General features: G+C 44.7%; 1 protein-coding gene across 1 annotated transcript in view; it reads left to right on the top strand.

Annotated features, from left to right (window-relative positions):
* The window catches only part of LOC143975391 (ADP-ribosyl cyclase/cyclic ADP-ribose hydrolase 1-like), a 51,490-nt gene that overhangs the window by 8,115 nt on the left and 17,764 nt on the right, over positions 1-25,611 (top strand). The window contains exons 3-4 of the mRNA XM_077477750.1: positions 831-966; positions 21,476-21,558. Of these exons, the coding sequence (XP_077333876.1) occupies positions 831-966; positions 21,476-21,558 (219 nt within the window). The remainder of the gene's footprint in view (positions 1-830; positions 967-21,475; positions 21,559-25,611) is intronic.

The raw sequence follows: 25,611 nt of genomic DNA, 5'->3' as shown, positions 1-25,611 counted from the left end.
TTATGGTTCAGCACCACTTAGCAAAGCCAGCAGCATGACACCAAATATCTTTTTAGCTGTCTTTAAGGGGGGCAATCTGAGGATCACTTTAAGGGGGGCATTCTTCCTTTTGGCCACCAGTATCAGTGGCATTGTTCCTATTGACCCCTGATAAATTGGTTTTAGTATGGGTTCTTCGAGACCTGAAAATCATTTTTGGGGTTCCTCTAGGATTAAAAGGTTGAGAAAACCTGCCCTATATGAATAATGTATAGATTCATGCATAGCATGAATCTATCCACGGCCACCGCGGATACCCCCTTTTCATGCATCCAGCCCCTTTAAGGGCATTGGGCACCTGAATAACCATCAATCTTGCCAATCAGAAGCAGGTTTGAGAACCGTTTTCCGATTGGCCAAAAAGAGATAACTCCCAATTGGCCACCGAGGAGGAGGGAGGAAATGGGAGCTTCCGATGCCCGTGGAGAGCAGAGGAAGAGAAAACTGTCAATGCCGCAGAACAAAGGAAGCCACCCGTCGACCAATGGGGGGGGTGGAACTGTTTGCCGCCCCCCCCAAAAAAAATTACCACCGGCTGCCACTGGTACCTACAGTATGTAAAAATTGCCATATCTGGAGTTCTTCTATTACTTTTTTTTATTTTATTTTTATTGGTAACAGACATAAATATAGCAGAAAAATTAATCCATACCGTACAGAATACAGGAGCAGAGGAGTACCATTCAGCCCTGTCATTAGAAATTATAGTGTAATCAGGTATATTGTGCATGTAGAATAATAGTGCTCAGATTCTTTTTTCTAGTAACTGAATGTATTATGTTTTATTTAAGAGTCTTCTGTGGAGTAGAACAAATGATCTGGTTCATCGCTATACAAAAGCCACTGAAAGTTTTATGACCTTGGAGGACACTTTCTTAGGCTTCCTATTCAATGGCCTTATGTGGTGTGGGAAGACTGCTGGTCCAGGTAAGCCTTGTGATTAAAACATGTATATTGATCGATATAAACTAAGGCCTCATGCACTCAGGACATTTTGCCAGGAAAAAATGCCTGACTAATGTAAAAGTGTGTAACGTGTTTAGGCATGTTTACAGACCTCAAGCACTTGGTCATTAATTCATTTCATTGGGCAGAATAATAAATTCTACTGGACATTGAAATTAATTAATAGTCAAGTGCTAAAGGCTAATGTGCATTTAGATGCATTCACACGTGTTTACGGGCATTAAGCTTTTTTCTGCCAAAATGCTGCTGCTCCAGGCTGTGGAGTTTATCCTGCCTTTAAACCCCTATAAAAGCTTATGTGTGCGTGGACACATAGACTAACACGCAGGGGCGCTTAGGGGCAAAAAAACGCAGCCATGTCATTTATTCACAGAGTTCTATGAATGGGAAACTACAAGTACCGACAGCCTTTGCAGTTGTCGGCTTGTAGTCTACCATGGTACTGTTGCTCACTCTAGGTAATTCATTCTCTCTTCTTGTCAGTGTGTATGCCTGCCCGTATGAGGTACGAGCAGACAGATACACAGCTACAGGTCTGCAGGAGTTCTGCATGGCACCCACGATCTGCTGATCACTAGTACAATACTTTTGAGGCTCCTAGTAAAAAAATATTAAATGCTGATTTTTTTTACCCGTAAAAAGATGTGCATTTTTTTTTTTAAAAGTGAACTTGTCCTTTATATAGTTGGCCCACTCAAAATTGGTGCCACAGTGCTAACTACTGTAAATGCTGGAGAGTTAAATAATCGTAATTCTTTCATCTCTCAGGGCCTCCAATTGTAAGACCCGTGAGCTCCAGTTTCCCTGTCATCACACTTATCACGAACAAAAGAGGGTCAAACTCTTCCTGATGGATTTCTAATTAAGTTATATTATGGGGAATACAACAGGAGGCGAGGACACCCCACGGTTCTCAGGAACAGACTTGGGAACTAGGAAGGGTATATTCCAATGCTGGGGTTTCCACAAAAAATCTAAAAATCCCATAGAATAGCTGACTCAATTCACCAGACTCGCCGATAACTAATATGTCAATCTTGAGTGGACCGACCCTTAAAATATAGCTGAATCAGGATTATACAGAAAATACGTGAAAGGTGGACAATTTAAAAAAAAGGAACCTGTGTTTTAAAGAATTTATAAAAGTTGCAGTATATGCTTCTATTCCTCTAACATCTTTTCCCCTATCCTTGTGATTTCTTTTATTTCTTTTATTTGTTCATTAGCTAAATTGAGGCATCACAATCATTCCTGTAGATTGTTTTCTTGCAGGCAGATCTTTATGATGTACTATACATGATATCCTGGGACTATGCATACAGATCAGGACTTGCTGCATGCTTGGGTTAGGGATTTAGAAATTACAGAAGGCACTGCATCAACAGCAGGAAACTAACTTTTAGAAGAGGTTCAGCAATGATAGCCTACAAATTTCTCTTTGTACAGCTGTAGAACGGCCCCCTTGGGGACTGCTTAGATTTAACTGCTCATCTGCATCGCCATGAACATTCCAACCCATCTGACACCTTTGGGTTCAGACATCATTGCAACACCTTTAAGTAATAAGACAACACTCAATAGGTTTATATTCTGTTAACGTTTACTGAAATACTTCAGTTAAAATATGGTTACACAAAGGAGGTAATGGTTGTACTGAGCTTAGACTAACAGTACAAACTCAGTTGAGTGACTCCTCAATAAAATGCCAGTTAAGACAGTTGGCAACAGCAGATTATTATATACACATATCTACAATAGAGTACCACTTGAACATAACCTGAAAGGATAAGCAGAGGTTAAGTATCAATTCTGACAATACGTCTAGAAAGAGAAATCCAGGCAGGCCTTGTTTAATCTTAAATCCTAATGAGAGATGAAGCTAAACATCGATGGTATGAGGGCCCTCTAAGTAGCAATGACAGAATGTCCCCGTTGCAGATTTGATGGTCTTCACCGGCAGTCGGAGATCCTTAATTGTATCCAATAAGGTGTGGTAACAGAGTAGTAGTATATCTGGTGATGACCGTAGCTATAGATGCTTATGTACGGTGTTCAAATAAAGGTGCAGTGAAGTGTTCCCAAAGTAAAGCTGTCTGTGCACAGTGTCCCAGTGAAACAACAAGGAAAGGTTTGCAAAGATGGGCAGACCGGAATGGGTGTTCTGGCTGCGGACCCTCTTGTAAAGATCACCCGTTGTGGAGAACGAAGCATGGGTTGCTGCACTGTAGAGGATGTGCTGGTAAGATGCCTGATGAATCACAGGCAATGCTTGACCCCTTCTCGGTCAGGTCGGATGACTGTAGACCGCGTCATAGGCTGCAACCTCACGCCCCTTGCACGCAGAGATCATTCACACATGAGGCCCAGGAGGAAGAGAGCTTGGGGTGGATCTCTGGTCATGCAGGTGAATAGCCATCTGATAGAACTACTAGTCCCACAATCCCTTTGGTTGGGCTCACAAATATGATGTCAGTCTGGTAACGCTGGGCACTAGAGGGGCAATATGATATACAGCCAGGCTAGGGAATAGCTGTTTGTTGCAATTGTCATCCATGTTGCTACATCCTTCCCCCACTTGAAAGTTTTTGGTCCCTGAAGACAGAGCACAACCTGTAGGATCACCTCACTATATCATAATATGACTATCTTATGATATATTGAGGTGATCCTACACATTGAATGGTTAATTATATGACAAACTAGAAGATGCAAAGAGGGATCTTCTAACAAAAATGTATGTACATTGTCAGGCAGGGTCATATCAAGTTCATGACAGGCCAGTAACAAATTAGTGGCTCATCCAATAGTGTCAGGGGGTGGATCAAGGTCATTCTTTACTAAAGGTTCAATAAAGGAGGCAAGTGCTTCACTAGGACGCTGAGCAGTAGGAACAGTTCATCAGAATTTTCTCCAAAGGTATCATACTTCAGTCTTTTTGGGGGAGGGGGCATATGTTCTGCCTCGATCTGGAGTAGACATTTTCCAGCAGTTCTGTTTCAAGTTCTGGTTCTAGCTCTGGTTCAAGAACTGGTTTAAACTCTAGTTTGGGCTCTGGTTCCAGCTCTGGTTCAAACTCGGGTTCAGGCTCTAATTTATGTACAGTCTTTCTCTCTACTTCATTGATGGTAAAGCCAGGGGTTTCTGGCACATTAAGTACGTCACTGGGTTCCATCTTGACGTCCTCGCTTCCTCCTAGTGGGTGGAAATCTAGTACTTCAACTTCCGGAAGTGGGAGACGTATCTCCTGATTGTCTTCAAGAGGGGAGGTCCATAATCAATCAATAGCCAATTCCTCCTCATCACTCTCTTCTTCAGGTGGCATGGGTTGGCAACCTTTCCCGACCCTAGGCCTCAGCGTAGGGGATTGATAAGTCTCCAGACAGGAAGATGGCGGTAATCGGACAGCCTCGGAAAGGCAGCAGATAGTTTTGGTGCCAGGTCTTCAATGGCCCAGTCTTATTCTGTGGCCGAATCTGGTATAAAGGAAGCCCAGATAATCATTTACAGACAATGTAAGGTTGGGAGCGCCATTGATCAGCTAGCTTATGCTTCCCAGGCACTCTCAGATTATGTAACAACACTCGATCTCTGGGTTGTAGGTCCTGAACCCTCACTTTGAGATCAAAGTTTTTCTTGTTCCTCTGTTCTCTGGTAGTGGATGTTTCCTTGGCTTTCTCATAGTTACATAGTTACATAGTAAGTGAGGTTGAAAAGAGACACAAGTCCAACCTATGTATAGGCCATCTTTAGATTTTTTCAAAGCCTGTCAACATACCCCCAGTAGGAGGCCTGAGAGGTATGATCTAACGATGTTCCAAAAGCCAAGGCCACTGGTAGACGAGTTTCTCTTCTGAACATTAGTCTGTAGGGGGAGTACCCAGTAGAATCATTTGAAGTGCTCTTATAAGCATGAACTACTGCAGCTATATGCTCTCCCCAATGCTGTTTCTTTTCCAAGGGAAAGGTTCCCAACATATTCAGCAGGCTACGGTTGAAACGCTAGGGTTGCAGATTCCATTGAGGGTGGTAAGGAGTGGTCCTGGATTTTCTTTATACTTAAGGGTTCACATAGTCTTCTGATTAACTTGCTCTCAAAGTCCTGACCTTGGTCTGAGTGTAGGCGTTGAGGCAGCCCATAATGAATGAATAACTTCTCTACTAGAGTTTTTGCTACAGTACTGGCTTGCTGATCAATAGTGGGGAAAGCTTGGGCATAGCAGGTTAAATGATCTGTCACAACCAGGACATTATTCCGTCCACTCAAGTCAGGCTCCAAACACAAGAAATTAATGCACACCAGCTCCATTGGTCCCTGACTCTGGAGATGGCCCATTGGGGCTGCCCTGACAGGTAAAGTATTTCTCTGAATGCACCTGATGCAAGAGTGACAGTAGCTTTTCACCTCAGCTCTCATGGATGGCCATAAAAATGGATCCCTGACTAACATGAAGGTTCTGTCTGGGCTTAAGTGACCATGAACACACTTTAGTCTGTATTTCTCAGGGAGGAACAGTTGACGAACACCCTCTGGCTCCTCAGATGGGCCTCCATCCATTAATCACATTCATTCCTACTGTCTATGGACTGCTTTTGGTCCCTCAATAGAACTATTCAACAGGGTCTTGAACAGATAGAGGCTTCTTCATAAGACTTCCCAGTGGGTCTTCCAGTTGATCCTGCCTCATATCTTCTTTTGTCAATTGAGACAATTCTTGACTGCGCACTTGTGTCAAATCACAGTAATATTTGGGCACTAATATTTGGGCTAGGAATGACTCCCATAGTTTCAGCTCCTATTGCCCCTCTGTGCTTATGCTCGACTCCTTGACACACAGCCAACACTCCTTCCAGAGGCAAAGAAACCCAACTCTTCTGTCCTACATTTGTGATATGGGGTCTTCGGGAAAGGGCATCAGCTTCCCGATTCCCCACCCCTGGCCTGTATTTAAGACTGAAACTAAATTCAGACAGAGTGGCCAACCACCGATGTCCAGTGGCATCCAGCTTGGCTGTGGTTAGTAGGTAAGTGAAAGGGATATTATCCGTCTTCATCACAAAGGTGGTATACAGATAGTAACATAGCTTATCTACCACTGCCCACTTGAGGGCCAAGAACTCCAATTTGTGCACAGGATAGTTCTTCTTAGGGGGGGATAAGGCTGCAGCTCACATAAGCTACTGGGCGGAGTCTTCCCTCCGACTCTTGGTACAGCACTCCCTCAAGATCATCTCTGCTGGCATCCATGTGCAATTCATAGGGCTTGGCTGGGTCCGCGTAGGCCAACACTGATGCTTCCACAAGGCTCCCCTTTAGTCGCTCAAAAGCCTTTTCGCACTTCACTGCCAATTGTTTCTTAATGGATTCCTGTGGCCTTCTGGGGCCTCCCTTCTGGGCTTTCTGCAGATCCCTTTCTGTCTGTTTCTGCAAAAGTTCATTCAGCGGTCAAGTGATCTGTGAGAAGTTCTTTGTGAATCTCCTTTAATAGGAGCAGAATCCCAAGAACAACTCTATTCAGTGACGGTGTTTGGGCGTGGCCAGGAAGTAACAGCCTCCAACTTCTGAGGGTCCGTAGCTATCCCCTCGGCTGAGACCACATGTCCAAGATACGTAACTGAGGTCTGGTAGAACTGACATTTTTCTAGCTACAATTTCAGTCCCTCTGTGTGTAACCGCTGAAAATAATTTCTCTAACCGAGCTTCATGCTCCTCCAGCATTGTTAAAAAAAAATGATGATGTAATCATGGTACACTAGTACTTCTACCAGAGTCATATCACCCACAGTGTTCTCCATCAATCTCTGCAAAGTGTGGGGACCACAGCTATTCCTTGTGGCATTCGGTCAAATTATAAGAATCCCAGAGGGCTGATGAAGGCCATTTTTTCTCGATAATCTGGATACAGGATATCTGGTAGTATCCACTCTTCAGATCCAGCACATTGAACCACTTGGCCCCTTCTAAACACTGCAGAGCCTCTTCTATATGGGTTGGGGGGGGGGGGGGGGGGTTATGTACTGGTCTGGGATAGTCCTTTGGTTCAAGGTTCGATAGTCAATACACCCATTCTTTTTTCTCACCACCACAATAGGGGATGCATATGGCTCCTGGATTCCTTAATGACCCCTGACTTCTTCAGCTCAACCAGCTGTCCTCTAAGGTCCTCAGATCACACAAAGAGATTCGCCTGGCCCTTTCACGAAAAGGCTTATCTTCAGTTAACCAAATTCGATGTTGGGCACTCCTGGTGCAGCCTACATCAAAGTCATCTTTGGAGTACATCTTCTCCCATCTGAAGAGTTGGGCTTTAATCTTCTCCCCCCATCCCAAGGATAAATTTGGGCAATGGACAGTGGTCTCTTCTCCACTTCCCTTCTGCACTAGGTCATTCCCCGTCACTGGGGTGGCAGCACTAACTTTCGCTATCACCATCCGAGGCTTCAGGCTAATCAGTTGACGTTCCTCATACTGACAGGGATTTTCCCCCTCTTGTCAATAGAGCCCTAGTAGGTATAATCTCCGGTACCAATTCTATTCCCACATCTTCTTCTGCTGAATTGGCTTTCATCACCACATATGGGCCCAGCTGGTCCCGTGATAGCTTAACAGTGGCCTTCAAGCAAATCCTCTTGCCTTTCTGCAATACCTTTTTGTCAGCATCCAATCACCACAGTCTTCTTGCTCCTTCCACGGGGGGCCTTCTTCTCTACTCGCTGAAAGGCCTGTTGGAGCTGAGGGTGGATCTACCCTACTGGAGGGCCCTCCAGGGCCAGTGGAGTGAGTAGTCTCCTCACAAGATTGGTGCTGGTGCCTATCAACAAAGAAATTAGGCCTGCCCCAGGGGTCGGGGCAGACAACAGCCAATGTGTCAAAAGTCTCTGGTTTTCCAGCCAGAGAAGTATCAAAGGTTATCTTGATGGGTATATATCCATCGTATGGGCATTTCTAGGTCTGGATGCCCTAAATCTCTAACTCCTCAAGTTTGCATAAAGGGCTATGCTTAAAATACTTGTGATAAAAGTCTTGGTACAGCAGCATCACCTGGGCTTCCGTATTCAGTATGGCTTGAGTATAAATGCCCTCCACTTGTATCGAGACTATAGGGGAGGGCCCTACTAGGTTCTTTGGTAGATTCCCAGCTGGTGACTCTATGGTCTGGGCCCTAATCAGCCACTTTGGAAGTAGCGGAGTTGGTCTAACTATTCGCTTAGTATGGTGTGCATTGATTTCTTGCCTCGGGTTCTCCTTTCTCGAGGGTTTAGTTTCTTTTGTTTTCCTAGCCAAGGAAAGGGAAGGGGCAACAGATGGCTTGTGTCCCTTTTTTGTTCTTAGCTTTTTCCTTTATTGAAGTAAAGGGAGGGGCAACAAGTGGCTTGCATCCCCTTTTCTTCTTAGCTCTTCCCTATGCCTTGGAGCTCAGGTTTCCCTCGGGACTCTCAACTAGCTCCTTTACTGAGGTCCCCTGAAGTTTCCCACCTGTTTTGGGAAGAGTAGCTTCTGTAAGGCATTCAGACTGTCCGTGCGTAATTGAGGGCTAATTCCGGCCTTGGGACACTCAGCCCAAAAGTGTCCAACCTCCTCACATCCGTAACATCTCTTCTCTCATCCTTGGAGAAATCTTGACTCCCCTTGGCGAGTCCCTTATCCTTGGACTTTCGCTTGGGTCTCCATTACCCACATCAAGGCATGAGGCATCTGAGTTTGTGCCTGAGCTAACTGAGCCATTAGTTTGCCTGCTGGCTTATTAGTGTCAGGAATGGCCAGCCCTACCGGTTCAGAGTAACTCATCTATGCGTGAACAGCTCGGGTCACCACTTTCTCTCTATTTCCAGCAATAGGACCCACCTACCTGGTCCTTTGGCTTTTCTCTTCTAATAAAGCCTCTTCTTCTTGTACTTCTCTTATCTGTTCAGGGTATGTAGACGTCACTTTTGTTCTCTTTAGTAACAACTTTATTACAATCAGATGATTTGGCCTAGCCCCTTGCAGAACCCAGGTTAGATGAGCTTGGTCAGCATCTTTGGGATCAATACCCCTCTTTAGGATAATATGATGCATCATTCTGTCTACTCGAGATATGTACTCAGACTCTCCCCTTTCTGCTGGTGGGTGTGGCTGAATGTGTACCTCAGATCTGCAATAGTTTCAACTCTTCTAAATACAGCATACAGGGTGTCTATGTAGACCAGGCATGTCCAAAGTCCGGCCCGTGGGCCAATCATGACCCGCAGTCTGGTTTTGAACGGCCGGCGGTCCGGTTTTGAACGGCCTGCCTGGTTATCTAAACATATATATCTTTTGTGGCCCCTGGCAATCTCCCACGCCGGGGTCACAAAAGATATATAGGCTCAGTCTGGCTGCTTCGGAGATAGGAGGCGGTATGAGTGCCATGCACACAGGAGTATTTCCTGTTTACACAGCAGCCTCTGTAATAGGAAGTCCCGTCTCCATCATTGGACGACTGTTCTGTCCATCAAAGGAGGTGGGACTTTCTCTTAAAGAGGGCGCTGTGTAAACAGGAGATTCTCCTGTTCTTTGGCGCTCATCCTGCCCCCTCCATGTCCCCTCCAATGCTGCACTGAGGGCAATGGTGATTGCATTCCTGGCTAATGGTGGGTGCATTCCTGGCTAATGGTGGGTGCATTCCTGGCAATAGTGAGTGAAATCCTGGCTAATGGTGGCTGCATTCCAGGCAATGGTGGCTGCATTCTTAGCAATGGTGGGTGCATTCCTGGGTAATGGTAGGTGCGTTCCTGGCAATAGTGAGTGAAATCCTGATTAATGGTGGGTGCATTCCTGGCTAATGGTGGCTGCATTCCTAGCAATGGTGGCTGCATTCCTGGTAATGGTGGGTGCATTCCTGGCAATAGTGAGTAAAATCCTGGCTAATGGTGGCTGCATTCCGGGCAATGGTGGCTGCATTCCTAGCAATGGTGGGTGCATTCCCGGGTAATGGTGGGTACGTTCCTGGCAATAGTGAGTGAAATCCTGGCTAATGGTGGGTGCATTCCTGGCTAATGGTGGCTGCATTCCTGGCAATGGTGGCTGCATTCCTGGCAATAGTGAGTGAAATCCTGGCAATGGTGGGTGCATTGCTGGCTAATGGTGGGTGCATTCCTGGCTAATGGTGGGTGCATTCCTGGCAATAGTGAGTGAAATCCTGGCTAATGGTGGCTGCATTCTTAGCAATGGTGGGTGCATTCCTGGGTAATGGTAGGTGCGTTCCTGGCAATAGTGAGTGAAATCCTGGCTAATGGTGGGTGCATTCCTGGCTAATGGTGGCTGCATTCCTAGCAATGGTGGCTGCATTCCTGGTAATGATGGGTGCATTCCTGGCAATGGTGGCTGCATTCCTAGCAATGGTGGGTGCATTCCTGGGTAATGGTGGGTGCGTTCCTGGCAATAGTGAGTGAAATCCTCACTAATGGTGGTGCATTCCTGGCTAATGGTGGCTGCATTCTTGGCAATGGTGGCTGCATTCCTGGCAATAGTGAGTGAAATCCTGGCAATGGTGGGTGCATTGCTGGCTAATGGTGGGTGCATTCCTGGCAATAGTGAGTGAAATCCTGGCAATAGTGGGTGCATTCCTGGCTAATGGTGGGTGCAGTCCTGGCAATAGTGAGTGAAATCCTGGCAATAGCGGGTGCATTCCTGGCTAATGGTGGGTGCATTCCTGGCTAATGGTGGCTGCATTCCTGGCAATGGTGGCTGCATTCCTGACAATGGTGGCTGCATTCCTGACAATGGTGGCTGCATTCCTGGCAATAGAGAGTGAAATCCTGGCAATGGTGGGTGCATTCCTGGCAATGGTGGGTGCTACATTCCCAGCAATGGTGGGCGCTCAGATGGGCTCTGACCCTTATTTTGCTTCACAGCTCTTTATTTAAAATGTTATGTTTTTTTCCTGAAACTTCCCTCTTAAAGTGAAGGTACGTGCTATTCGCCAATAAATACGGTATATCCAAATAACACGCTCGAGCTCATCTCTTCAACACACACAGCCACAAAGGCAAGAGAATTGTTCAAAGAATGTCAGGCAAAATGGTCGGCCCTCGCGCATGTTCACTTCATCAAATCTGGCCCTCTTTGAAAAAAGTTTGGACACCCCTGATGTAGACCATGGCAACACAAGTTTTCTTTCCCATCCTCAGATTACGAATCACATCAGCTTCTGGGTCTCGAAGACACTCACTGAGCCTTTGTCATTTCACAGCCTCTCGGACACTTGATTCTTCTGTGCCCTGCAGAGCTTAACTCATCCAGGTTTCAAACTCATCTTTCCCTAAAGGAGTCGTTAACTGGCCTGAGAAAAACCTAAGTCTCCGATATCTGTGGCTGGCATCTCCAGCACCATTCTTCACCCAACTATCGACTAGCCAGCTCATATAAAGAGACAGGAGGGACATTGGCCCCTTTGGGGCGGCTCCCACCGAGACTGGGCGCTTTTCCTGAGCCCTTGATGGGAGCTGCTGCTCATCAGGCTCTCCCCCCACTTTGGTCCAAGTTGTATTCAGCTTATGTGTCTACAATGTAGGCCCGGTGACCTGGGGCCAGAGCTCTCACCCACTTTCTAATCTCTCCCTCAGTGTGCTCACTCCCAAGATCTCTAGAACAGTGCTTCTCTCCAGTTTAGCTCCCTGATTTCTGCCCCAGGCAGCCACAGCTACCCAAGCGGCCTCCCACATGGATTGTGGCTCATGTCTAGGTTGGCTAGGGCCTGCTGCAGATGGCAGCCCGGACGAGCCCCCAAATGTAGCACAGCCCCCTTGGGGACTGCTTGGATTTACTTGCTCATCTGCATTGCTATGACCCTGTGAAGATTCCAACCCACCTAACACTTTGGGTTCAGATAACACCTTTAAGTAATAAGACAACACTCAATACTTTTATATAATGTTAATGTTTACTGGAATACTTCAGTTATGATATGGTTGCACAAAGGAGGTAATGGTTCAACTCAGCTTGGAATAACAGCATAAACTCAGTTGAATGAATCCTCAATAAAATGCTAGTTAAGACAGGTGGCAACAGCAGATTATTATATACAAATATATACAGTGGAGTACCACTTGAACACAACCTGAAAGGATAAGCAGAGGTTACGTATCAATTCTGACAATAGTTCTAGAAAGAGAAACCCAGGCCGGCCTTGTTTAACATTACAGCCTAATAAGAGATACAGCTAAACATCGATGGTATGAGGGCCTTCTAAGTAGCAATGACAGAATGTCCCCGTTGCAGATCTGATGGTCTTCACCAGAAGTCAGAGCACATTAATTGTATCCAATAAGGTGTAGTAACAGAGTGGTATCATATCTGGTGATGACTGTAGCTAAAGATGCTTATGTACGGTGCACAAATAAAGGTGCAGTGAATTGTTCCCAAAGTAAAGCTGCCTGTGCACCAGTGTCCCAGTGAAACAACAAGGAAAGGTTCGCAAAGATTGTTTCAGGGCTGGGTTCAGCCCTTCCTTCTCAGAAAAGGCCACTCAGCTGTCGGTTAATTGCCAGCTCTAATCTTTTCCACAGTGACTCAAATGATGATGATATCCTGGTTGTCAGTGCTGCTGATTACTTAAGCTGTTCAGTTCAGTCCCTCTCTGTCTTCGCCTTGGTCAACATATCCAGAAACTCTCTCCTGCGTACCTGTTGAAGACTTGCTTGGTTGATATCCCTTCTGGTTCCTGATCCTGCTTGCTGTTCCACTATGCTGATTCTCCGGTTTCCTGATTTCCTGGCCTGTCTTGGCTATAATTTGACTACGTTGCTCTGTTTACCTTTTACTATTATTATTATTAAACAAGTGTGATTTTTAACTGCACTTCTGTCTCAGTCTGATTCATGGTTTCTGACAGTAGGTGAAGCCCATGAATTCAGAAGATGCAGTTAATCCACTTGTTGGTAATGTTTTTTCTAGGTTGAATGAGCAGGATCACCGTATGGATCAGTTTGTCTAAGCCCTTGTACACACGATCTGAGATTCCGACGGAATGTGTCCTATCGGACCGTTTTGTCGGATATTCCGACTCTGTGTGGTCTGCATCGAACTGTTTCCTTCGGAATATCCGACGGACCAAGTTTTCCAACTTGCCAAAATGCTCCTATCGGACATACTCCGATCATGTGTAGCCTACTCTGGCGGACAAAGTGCCACGCATGCTCAGATCTAATTCCTAGACCAAAGCTATTGGCTACTAGCCTGAACGTAGTCCCGTCGTAACGAAATAACGTCATCACGTTATGTACAATTGGATTTTCCGACAACTTAGTCCGACCGTGTGTATGCAACATCACTTCCGGACCTCTTCCGGAATTAATCCGTCGGAATTTGGTTGTCGGAATCTCCGACCATGTGTACAAGGGCTTAGTGTTACAGATGCTCCTGAATCGCACGATTCACCTGGAATCTCCCACTGTGGCTGCTCTGGTACAACCTGTGTTGCAGGACGTCCCTGCTGCTGCTCTAGTCTCTGTGCAGTCACCCACCTCGAGTATTACCTCCTATAAGAGGTATGTCTGGTTCCACTCCACTTCCACAGCAATTTGGGGGTGATCCAGTTCAATGCAGAGGGTTTCTCAATCAGGTTGAGATATACTTCAAGATGCTGCCCCAGGCATTTCCCACGGACAGAAGTAAAGTAGGTTTTGTGATATCTTTGCTTTCTGAGAGGGACTTGGCCTAGGCAAACCCTCTATCGGAGATGCAAAAATCTGTTGTCCTGAGTTACCCAGAGTTTGTGGCTTCTTTTAAAAGGGTATTTGACGTTCCCGCATGCTCCAATTCTGCTGCCAAGTGCCTCATGTCCATCAAACAGAGTACGAGAACGGTTGCCGATTACGCCATTGAATTCCATACTCTGGTAGCAGAGGTTGCGTGGAACAATAAGGCCCTCGTGGGTGCTTTATTCTCATGGTCTCTCGGATACCATCAAAGATGAGATAGCAGTCCAAGATATACCCACTGAGTTGGAGAAGTTGATCACGTTTGCCATCCTCATTGACTCCAGACTCGGAGAAAGACTCTCTTTTAACCACTTGCCGACCAGCCCCCACCATTATACTGCAGCAGGTCGGCACGATCCTGCGAACCATCGTAGCTGTACGTTGGCCCCCTTAAGTGGGATAGCAGGCCCGCTGCACTGCGGGGGGCCAATGCTCGTGACCGGCGGTCGTGATGACCGCCGGCCACATGCGATCGTGGTTATGAGAGGCAGGACAGGGACGTGTGTGTGTGTGTAAACACAGATACCTCCCTGTTCTGTGCAATGAGGAGATGCAGATCGTGAGTTGAATCACGATCTGTCATCTCCCATAGTCAGTCCCCTCCCCCCTAAAGTTGGAACACACACTAGGGAACACAGTTAACCCCTTGATTGCCCTCTTGTGTTAATCCCTTCCCTGCCAGTGACATTTATACAGTAATCAGTGCATTTTTATAGCACTGATCACTGTATAATTGTCAATCGTCCCACAAATGTGTCAAAAGTATCCAATGTGTCCAGCATAATGTCGCAGTTGCACTAAAAAATGCAAATCGCCGCCATTACTAGTAAAAAAAATAATAATAAAAATCCCATAAATCTATTCCCTATTTTGTAGACGCTGTAACTTTTGCGCAAACCAATCAATATATGCTTATTGCAATTTTTATTACCAAAAATATGTAGAAGAATACATATCGGTCTAAACTGAGAAAAAAAAAATGGAGATATTTATTATAGCAAAAAGTAAAAAATATTGTGCTTTTTTTTCAAAATTGTCGCTCTTTTTTTGTTTATAGTGCAAAAAATAAAAACCGCAGAGATGATCAAATACCACCAAAAGATATTTGTGGGAAAAAAGGACTTCAATTTTGTTTGTGTATGTCGATTCCACTGCAGCTTCATGCTATTCCACTAGCTATTGAGGCTCTTTACAGCCTGCCCATGTGACTCATTAGACTGTTCCATTGCCCATGGCCTTAGGGGCTCTTCACCATGAGATAATCCAATTCCAAGTGATTTCCTCACCTAAGTTTCTGCTGGTTATTGGTTATTCTGTGTTACAGAGGCACAACCTTTCTTTTGATTGGCTTCATGTTGAGGTTCTCTCCTGGTCACAACAATGTAGCAAGACATGTTTCCAGAATGCGGCTAAGGTCCTATGCACTTCTTAACGCTCCTCCCTGCGATTTTAGCGATGTCTTTGACAAAATTCAAGCCGGTAGTTTGCCTCCACACCAGTCATATGATTGCGCAATTGACCTTCAACCTGGTGCCATACCCCCTCGTGGCCGGGTTTACACTTTGTCGGTCTCGGAGGGTAAGGCCATGGAGGAGTATGTTGCAAATGCATGTTCTCGAGGATTCATCAGCAAGTTCTCCTCTCCAGCTGGTGCTGGTTTCTTCTTTGTGAAGAAGAGAAGAAGAAGAGTGGTGAACTGAGACCTTGTATTGATTATAGGGGTATCAATCGTTTCACGATGTAAGAATGCTCTCCAATTCCATTGATTACGGAGTTATTCGACCACCTCAAGGGAGCAATGGTTTTCACAAATCTGGATTTGAGAGGAGCATACAATCTTGTGAGGATGAAGGAGGGTGACAAATGGAAAACTGCATTTAATAACAGAACAGGCCATTATGTCCACCTTATAATGCCATTTGGCCTTTACAACACTATGGCAGTTTTCCAGGAATTTATCAACGATGTCCTCCGAGATTTGTTGCAGCTATGTGTGGTGGTTTATCTCAACGATATCCTCATTTTTTCCCTAGAGAGCCCCCACCTGTCGTGTGCTTCAGAAGCTGAGAGAGAACAATCTCTTTTGTAAATTGGATAAGTGCGAGTTCCATCGTGAACAGGTTAAATTCCTGGGTTATGTAATTTCCACTGTCGGTTTTTCGATAAACCCAGAGAAACTTTCAGTAGTCCTACGGTGGCCCGACCCATGGATATACGTCATCTGCAACGTTTTTTTTGGCTTTGCCAATTATTATCAAAAGTTTTGTTCGTAACGTCTCGTCTCTGGTAAAGACCCTGAATGATATGACCAGAAAGGTCAGTAACCCACAGAGTTGGTCTCTGGAGTCCATTAAGGCCTTTGAGAGTCTCAAGGCTGCCTTTGTTTCAGCTGCTGTGTTGGCAAATCCTGACCCTACGTTACCCTTTATCCTTGAGATGGATGCTTCTGAGACTGGAGTTGGTGCCCTTCTTTCTCAACGCCCTACCTCTGAGAGCGCTATGCATCCTTGTGGCTGGCTACTTTTCCAAGAATTTTTCACCTGTGGAATGCAATTATGAGATTGGGGACAGAGTTGTTAGTGATCATTTTAGGCCCTAAAGAATGGAGGCCTCTCCTTGAAGGTACCACTGTGCTGGTTCTCATTTTTAATGACCATAAGAATCTCACATTCTTTTCTGAGGCTAAATGCCTCTCTCCCAGAAGGGCGCAATGGGCTCTTTTCTTGTCAAGTTTCAATTACATTGTCTCAATCTTACTCAGTACTAAGAATGCAAGGGCTGACGCTTTGTCGCGACCAGTGGCCAATTTGGCCTCACCCCTCATATAATCCACCCACTCCGTCCCCTGTATTCCACTTGCTTCCACCCATAATGTCAGAAGTATACATCTCAGCATCACAGGACAGAGTATATAGCCCCAGCATCACAGGACAGAGTATACAGCCCCAGCATCACAGGACAGAGTATATAGCTCAGCCTCACAGATCATGGTATATAGCACAACCTCACAGATCATGGTATATAGCACAGCCTCACAGATTATGGTACAGCGCAGACTCGCAGATCATAGTATATAGCGCAGCTTCGCAGATCATAGTATATAGCGCAGCTTCGCAGATCATGGTATATAGCACTGCCTCGCAGATCATGGAATATAGCACAGCCTCACAGACAATGCATAACCCACAGGTCATATACAGTATGTACAATGTATACCCCACATATACACACACACACACACACACACAATGTATATGCCACAGGCCATTTCTATGTACAATGTACCTACACAGGTCACATACTGCATATGTACATTGTATACAATGAACACACAAGTCAATTACTGTATGTACACAAAAGTCATACTTCATGAAAGGCAATTAGTTCCAGCATGTACAGCAAACCTCTGAACGTGACATGCCAAGGGAGAGCTCACACTATTCTATGGGGAATGTTATCTGCATACAGCAAGTCTTCTGACCTATAAAGCATAGCTAAGCTCTGCTACTGACATTCCTGCCTGCTGGGTGTATGGCTCTCATTTGGGGCGGCTGGACTAGTCATAGATATATGCTCTAATGCTTCTGCACTGGTCACAGACTCATCCTATAGGGCCTGTTTAACAGTGCATTCAAAACAGGGGTTTAGTCCGCACGCATTTGCAATTGTGTAAGCCACAGAGCCTCATCACGGCACCCTGGTATCTGTGGTCCAACACTAAAATATGAAAAGATATGTTGGTTGATAACGAGCATGTAGTTGTGCCACATCCAAATTGTTACATGAAACAAGAACAGATCCCCTGGTGGTGGACTTTTAAAGCACAAACCTTATAATGAAAAAGGTATATTTATTTAATGTGAAAGTACGGAACATATATAAAAAGCACATAAACAGTATGTTAGAACAGATTTTTTCAGCGTTGTCATCAAAAACATAATACCAATAATGAGCTAGTAGTTCTTGTAGCCAACGCGTTTCGGAGTGAAAATATATTTCTCCTTCTTCAAGGGTATGATTTGAGCAAGAACATTTGGTATATGATGGAATAACAGATGTTTTAGATTAAAAGTATTAAAAGTATAAAATTGCACAGAAAGGTGCTTCCAAGTTGCTTGAGCAAGAGAGTTCAACACAACAAAACGTACGCATGTGTTTGCAAATGCGTGCGGACTAAACTCCTGTTTTTAAAGCACTGTTAGACAGGTTCATTCGGTTGTCTGCAAGCTGGTTGGTAAGTAGGCTTGTTTTTTTTTTCCTGGGCATTCCCCAGGCTTTGTTGTTACCTGTTTCAGCCTTCCAATGCTACTTACTGTGACAGCCAGCTATAGATGAGGACGGTGGCGAGTTTTTTGTTATCACATTGGTGTTTTTATTGGTCCAGCAGCGCACCAACACCTTTGCAGCCATTGTGCTACTTGCTGGGTGCTTGGGGTACTCCTGTATCTTTAAGAAGGGGTGGGCTCTCCTTCAGTCCACCTTCCCTCATTTATCCATCAGAATGCATGTGCCTCCACTGTGGGGACACTCATATTTTAGTGTTAGGACCACAGATACCAGGGTGCCGTGATGAGGCTCTGTGGCTTACGCATGCGTTTGCAAATGCGTGCAGACTAAACCCCTGCTTTTAACGAACTGTTAGACAGGTTCATTCGGTTGTCTGCGAGCTGGTTGGTAAGTAGGCTTGGGTTTTTCCGAGCATTCCCCAGACTTTGTCATCCTATAGGGCCACAGGCTATTGTGCTTGTCAGACTGATGCTATGGGGCTGCTGTGCCCATCACCCACTTATCCTATAGGACTGAGGTACTGGTCCACATTAATTCTAGAAGCTTGTTGCACTGGTCACAGAATAATACTATAGAACTGAGGTTCTGGTCACAGACTCATACTATAGGACTGAGGTTCTAGTCAAACAATTATAATATAGAGCATAGGTACCGGTTGCCTACTCATACTACACACTGAGAGTGCACTGCAGACACATTGCTTACTTACTTAGCTCCGATCGGGCCATGTGGTCCATGGAGCTGCTGACATAATTTCCAGTTTATCACTGGCACAGGAAAAACCGGAAGTGATGTCGTAACTTGAAGGGAAAGGACCGCCCATATCCTAGGGCTCTGCCAAGCTAGAACAAATTACCCGTAGTGGTACCACAGGTTGAAGTATTCCGGTGCAATCCATTGCGCCACAAGGCAGGTCAAAACCCTGCAAATTAAGCGTCTCGTCTGCAATCTTCTGGCTACGGTTCGCACCAGTCTCACTTCTCCTTTCGAACGAAAATATTACAGCTTACACACATGCAAAACTAACATTTACCTCCAGCAAGGCTTTTTAAAACACCTAGACATTTTCAAAAAACATCAAAAAATATGGGGATTTGGTCACACCATATTGCTATATGGTGCTTAAGCCCACTTACTGCGACAAAGTACCCCATGATTAGTGGGTCCTACACTATCCATAGATTGGGAGATGTCTAGGTGTTTTAAAAAGCCTTGCTGGAGGTAAATGTTAGTTTTGCAAGTGTGCGCTGTAATATTTTTGTTCTGTTGTATGGTCTTATGGCAGCACCTTCTTTATGCATTTTTTAGGGTGTGCCCCCCAAATATCTTGTTTTTCACTTCTCCTTTGGGTGAAAAAATTCTTGCCGCTCAGGTCCATGCTCCTCCTGAGAAATCTTGTGACCGCTGTTTTGTCCCTGAATGTCTCCATACTGCCGTGCTCCAGACTTACCATTCTCCCAAGGTTGCTGGCCACCCTGGGAAGAATCAACTCTTTTGGGCAATTTCCCAACAATTTTGGTGGCCTAGTATACATGCTGATGTAGCCTCCTTCTAGCTGCTTGTTCCATGTGTGCTCAGAGTAAGACACCACGACACCTTTTAGTGGGCCTCCTACAACCCATGCCCAATGGAGAAAGGCCTTGGACCCACCTGTCCATGGATTTCATTGTGGAGTTACCCAACTCTCAGGGCAACACAGTTATCCTTATGGTGATTGATCGTTTCTCGAAGATGTCTCATTGTATTCCACTTAAAGTGGTTGTATAATGGCAGAAAAAAAAACCATGGTAAAAATAAAAAAAAACCCTGTAAGGCAAAGGCATAATGAGCTAGTATGTACCGGAAAGTCTTCCAGCAAAACTTCTTCAGCAAAGTCCATAAAGACATGGATGGAGGAACTTGACCCCCTGGGTATCGCGGCTAGATCACCCAGAAGGTTCGGCCCCCTGCTCCTTCCTCCGCCGCTGGGCCATTCACACAGCACATGCATAGTAGAGAACAGGCTGTGAAACAGCAAGGCTTCACTACCGCGTTCCCTTACAAACAATGGCAACGGCAGCACCCGAGAGCTTCAATTTGTGAATAAATGGGAAGCTCTGTACAGATCTATTCGTGTCCATTCATTCTGTACAGATGAGGCTGAAGAGAAGGAGATTGAAGTCCTCAATCTTTCTTCTCTGTCTCACAGGTGGAACATCAGAGGTCTGTATAGATCCCTGATATCTCACCAAAACCCCCATTGGGGCTCCTAAAAACTGTAAAAAAGAATGAAAAAAAAAAAATAGTAAAAAAAAAAAAAAAAAAAGACAAAAATAAAATGCTAACACAAGAGATAGAACTATTAGGGTCACAGAGGTTGCACTTGCGACCAAGCCCTGGCATTCTGACACCAGGCTCGGAAGGAAGGGCATCCTAGTTGCGCCACTGGCTACATGTAAAACCATACATTAAATGTGCTATTCTCGGTGTTCACAAACATCAGACATAGCTATTGTCCCTTTAAATCTACAATACACCACGTGCAATTTATGTTTCAAATAAAGACCCCAAAAAAGTTATTTTTATATTCAGAATAATAAAGTGATAAAAAGTCTACAAAAATACTTGTGAAAACAAAAGATTCCATTTCTCTTGTGCCAGGATGCAAGCAAACCAATCCAGCCACCACCAACAGAAAAGATAGCCAAACACCTTACTGTCATGATCACTTAAAACACAAGGAGGTCAAAAAGCGCTTGTTGTTATACCATGATTCCACGCTTCTTCCTGCTTCAGACCCGCTCCGATGTCTTTCCCAGGATTTCACAAACAACTCACAGGACCAACATCGATGGCTTCCAGGGCATACATCCGATACCGCAGAACAGTGGGGCTGCAGATATTCAGCCACTCAAACCACTACACCTCTTAATCTCAGTGTATACGCTTTCAAAAAAAGTTTGTGTACAAAATCAGCAAACATTAAAATAATACTTGGCGATATACAAAATGGCACTATCAGCATCAGTAACCAGGGTGCATGTGTGAAAACATTATAATGTCAGATACTGTGCCCAATGCATTGTTTTGTTAGAAAAAATGTCTTCAGGGGAAATTAAAGTCTTCCCAATATAATAGCTCAACAGAAGGGATTTCCCCATTCACCTCTTATTTGTGGATGGAGAAATCAATTAATTTTCTTTCCTTCAACTTGCTGGTTGAAACGAAAAAAAAAAAAAAAAAAGCATCTTGTGTGGCCAGCCTTGGGCATTGTCTTGATAACAGAGAGTCTCCAGCAGAGCAGATGTATTTCTTTCCATTTTAGACCTGTAAGAATCTTTGTACCACATAGATCACCGAACAAATGGTCATGAGCGATAGAAAGGTGTATAAAAGCACAGTGCTGTCTCCGCCTACTTCAACACTTGATATGGAGACATAATCAGTGTATATGCCTCTTATGTATTTATATGATTCATTTCAGGAATGAACTATAAAGCATGTCCTGCATGGAATGAATGTACCAACAATTCTCGCTCCTCTTTCTGGAAGATGGCCTCTGCTACTGTAAGTGTAATGACTGCTGCATCTATACTAATGTAGGCTAAACTAAAAAAATAGTACCGCTCTAATGCTCCTGAAGGAAATATACAATATAAGGCTCCTCAGACTCATCTTAGACTACCAGAAAATGTCACCCAGCCGCACACACGATCAGCGGACTGTAAAGCTAAAATGATGAGAATTGGCTTCAGATTTGTTCTCCATTCATAGAAGAACCCATCTAATATTTTTGCCCATGTGGGGCTTAATCATAGAGGCCTACAATTAAGCCCTACAGTTCTTTACCCGTAGAAGAACCGCCCTCATGCATTTCACCCATGTGGGGCTTAATCATATATAACCCCTTCCTGCTCACTGTACATATATATGTGGCCTAACGGAAGTGGGTCTTTGTCCTTGGGGCCTCATATATGTATGTAGCAATATAAACTATAATTGTAAAGTACAGTAATTCTCCAGTATTTCCATACATCATGTCCCTCTAGTGCCCAGTGTTATTGGGTGACATCATGTTTGTGAGCCAAGCGAAAGGGATTGTGGGATGAGTAGTTCCTCAGACTGATAATTGCTTTAGGTGATTATGCGCCTGGGCTACCAATCTTTGATCTTTGCTACCATCAGGTAGATTGCTGGGCGTAGCTATAAAAGAAGCAAAAGCCCACGGGGAGCTCTCTTCCTCCTGGGCCTGATGTGAAACAGACCTCTCCGTGCTAGCTGAGAGTGGTCGGAGCCTACCACATGGTATAACACACTTCAACCCGTATGAGAGGGGCCTTGCTCCATTGCTTGTAATCTGACATCCTTCCAGCACCAATCCAGTCGCCTGCCAATCGAGGTATCAAGCTTCACATCGGGAGATCGAAATGGCTGATCCGCTACACGAGTGTCACTACATGAGATACTGTCCGGAAGACATATCAGCCTGGTCGTTGGTAAGAGGGCAATCGCCCAACCTTTACCCATTCTTTGTCACAGTTTCACTGGCACACTTTGCACAGACATCTTTACCTTAGGAATACTTTTACTGAACTTTCTTTGAACACTGTGCGTAGACACCTTTAGCTTTCATTCATTACAAGAAAACTATTGTTTCTTACTACACCTTATTGGATTACAGTTAATGAGCTCCTACGTGCCAGTGAAGACCATCAGATCTGCAACGGGAACATTACTGTTATTACTGCCATAAGGGTCATTATACCATCACCTCTAGGCCAGACCTCACCTTAGGGCAACAGTTATAGGCTGGCCAAGGTTTCACTCTTCAGAAGTGTGTCAGTAAAATAAGTTAGCTGTACTTATCCCTTCAGGTGCTAGTAGTATTTCTTTGAGGAAGAGTATATAATATACTGTCCATTTCTAATATCTTGCTTGTGTCGTTCAGAGGAATTACTTTGCTGAGTTGGCACTGTTGCCTAAAACTCAATAGATCTATTACCTCCTCTTTTAATCTGTTCTAGTAAATATTCTCAGAACATAAATACACAGAGTTTTCTGATTCATTACTTTAAGGTGGTTCAAGCATGTCGGAACCCAAAGTGTCAGGTGGGTTGGAATGTTCACCAGGTCCTGGCAGTGCAGAAGAGCAGGTAATTCCAAGCAGTCCCTCAGCAGGTCGTGCTACATGCATATCTGTCTCTGTTTTGGGAGCGCGTTCCCTGCAGAGACCGGGCTCTTATTGAGAGCCCTGGGCCTCGTACTAACTCATGGTTCTGGGTCACCTGATCACTGTGATAGCCTCTGATTGGTCATGAGTCACTGTGAGTCCACCCTTGTGTTTACTTCCTCTTCTGAATGGAGTGAAAGATACATTGTATCTTTGTCTCTTTGCAGGAGATAGAGCTGTATATAAAAAAAGTGTGTAAAAAAATTAAAGAAAAAATAAAGAAAAAATTATTTCAAGGTTTGCTAGGGTTAGTGTTGGGGTCAAGGTCAGGTTCAAAGGTCAAGGTTGAGGTCAAAGGTCACAACCAGGGTACTTTGGGTAGAATTTTTTTTAAAAAATGTTTAAATTAGTGTCAGTGTGTTTAGGCAGGATCATTAAAGAAGCAAAATGTGTACCATTGTTTCTGGGCCGTACTATGGGTACGAACAACAACTAACATACACATATGTGGTATCGCTGCAATTGTCAGGAGCAGAAGAATTTATTTTGGGCTGTTCTTATGGTAATAGCAAGAGATATACAGCTACATTTAAAAAAAATATTATTTTTTTCACTATTTTGGGCCAGTTTGCTTTTGCTAATAAAATCTTTTTTAGGAGATATTCCTTCCCATTTACCACCAAATGAAAGCTTAATTTGTCCTAAAAAAAAAAACGAGGTGTGATCCACTTGGATACACAAAGTAGTTGTGACAATATGTAATTTTACTAACACATGACAAAGTGGCAAAATTGTGCTTAGGCATCAACATTTGTTCTACCCTCAGGTGGGAAGGGGTTAAGCTCCATATGGGTGAAATGCATTAGGTTCTTCTATAGGTGGAGAACCGAGCTGAAACTATTTTAGCTACTAGTCTGCTGATCCTGTGTGCGGCCAGGTACCATTTTCTTGTAGTCTAAGACTGCATGTATACATTATATTTTAATGTGGTTTTAAAGGATCATTTTGTTCCTAAAATAAAGTACATAAAGACCTTATGAGGGGGGGGGGGGGGGGTAGACTGTGACCAGTGGGAGTAAAAAAAAAGCCTAAGCATCAGTGGGAGTAAACATTGGCTCAGGCTTGGTAGTCACTGGAAGTAAAAACAAATTGCATAGCTCCTGTGGTCAGTAGGAGGAATGGTGCTCCATCAATGGTATTTTTGGAATTGGGGGGGGGTAGGAATAGCGCCCCATCTTTGGTGTCAGTGGGAGGAATAGCACCCTGTCATTGGTGTGAGTGGAAGACACGGCACCTCATCATTGGTGTCAGTAGGAGGAATAGTGCCCTGTCATTGGTGCCATTGGAAGGCACGGCACCTCATCGATGGTTTCAGTGGGAGAAATAGTGCCCTGTCATTGGTGTGAGTGGAAGGCATGGCACCTTATCATTGGTGTCAGTAGGAGGAATAGTGCCCTGTCATTGGTGCCAGTGGAAGGCATGGTACCTCATCGTTGGTGTCAGTAGGAGGAATAGTGCCTTGTATCAGTGGGAGGAACAATGCCCCAAGGGCTGGATAAAGACAAGCAAAGGGCTGCAGTTTGGAGACCACTGCTCTACATGTATATGCAACTTTTAATATTTTATCAAGCTGAACTGCAGCTGGACAGGGATGTACACATACTGCGGCCATGATTCTTTGCTTCTTGACCGCAGAAAAAGTTATACCCCCTGTCGCATTTTTAGCGGGCAGTGAATGGGGCCAGGCTGCAACTACCCTGCAACCACAGTTGCGGCACAATGGTGCAAGATTTACAAACAGGTGCTGAGGAGGCTACACAACACCTCCTCACCACCTGTCAAAAATCTCTGAAAAACAATCCATTAATCTCCTTTCAGAGGGAGGGAAAGATCTGCTGCATGTGTAAACTTGGCTCTATAGTTGACGCAGTGAATATAAAGACATTTGTTACCGAAAGTTCTAACCTGATCAAGATAAGTTCTATTCATTTTGGGAGAAGTATTTAGATTTGTTTTACTTTATAATCTACAGCAAATGCAGTGATATTCTACTATCCTTGATCATTCTAATGCCGCGTACACACGAGCGGACTGTATGGCGTACTTAGTCCGTCATACAATCCGACGGACAGTCCGTCATACTTTCGACTGAACGGACTTGACCACACACGGATGCACAAACAGTCCGTCGAAAGCTTACGCGATGACGTGTACAGCACGTACGACGGGACTAGAAATAGGAAGTCCAATACACAGCAAAGCACCCTTCCGCCGTGTAAATCCTTTCTGGGCATGCGCCATTCTTAGTCCGTCGAACTAGCCTACTGACGAGCGGATTGTCCGCTGAAACCAAAGTACGACGGACAGAATTTCGAAAAATCCAAAATACTTAGTACGCCAGACTGCACGCTGAAAAAGTCCGCTGAAGCCCACACACGAGCGGACTGTCC

The sequence above is a fragment of the Lithobates pipiens genome, unplaced genomic scaffold (assembly GCF_037356315.1).
Source record: "Lithobates pipiens isolate NorthernLeopardFrog02 unplaced genomic scaffold, aLitPip1_a1.2 Scaffold_13, whole genome shotgun sequence".
Taxonomy (NCBI): Eukaryota; Metazoa; Chordata; class Amphibia; order Anura; family Ranidae; genus Lithobates; species Lithobates pipiens.
The sequence above is the reverse complement of the archived record's forward strand: the minus strand, read 5'-3'. Positions and strand labels throughout refer to the sequence as shown.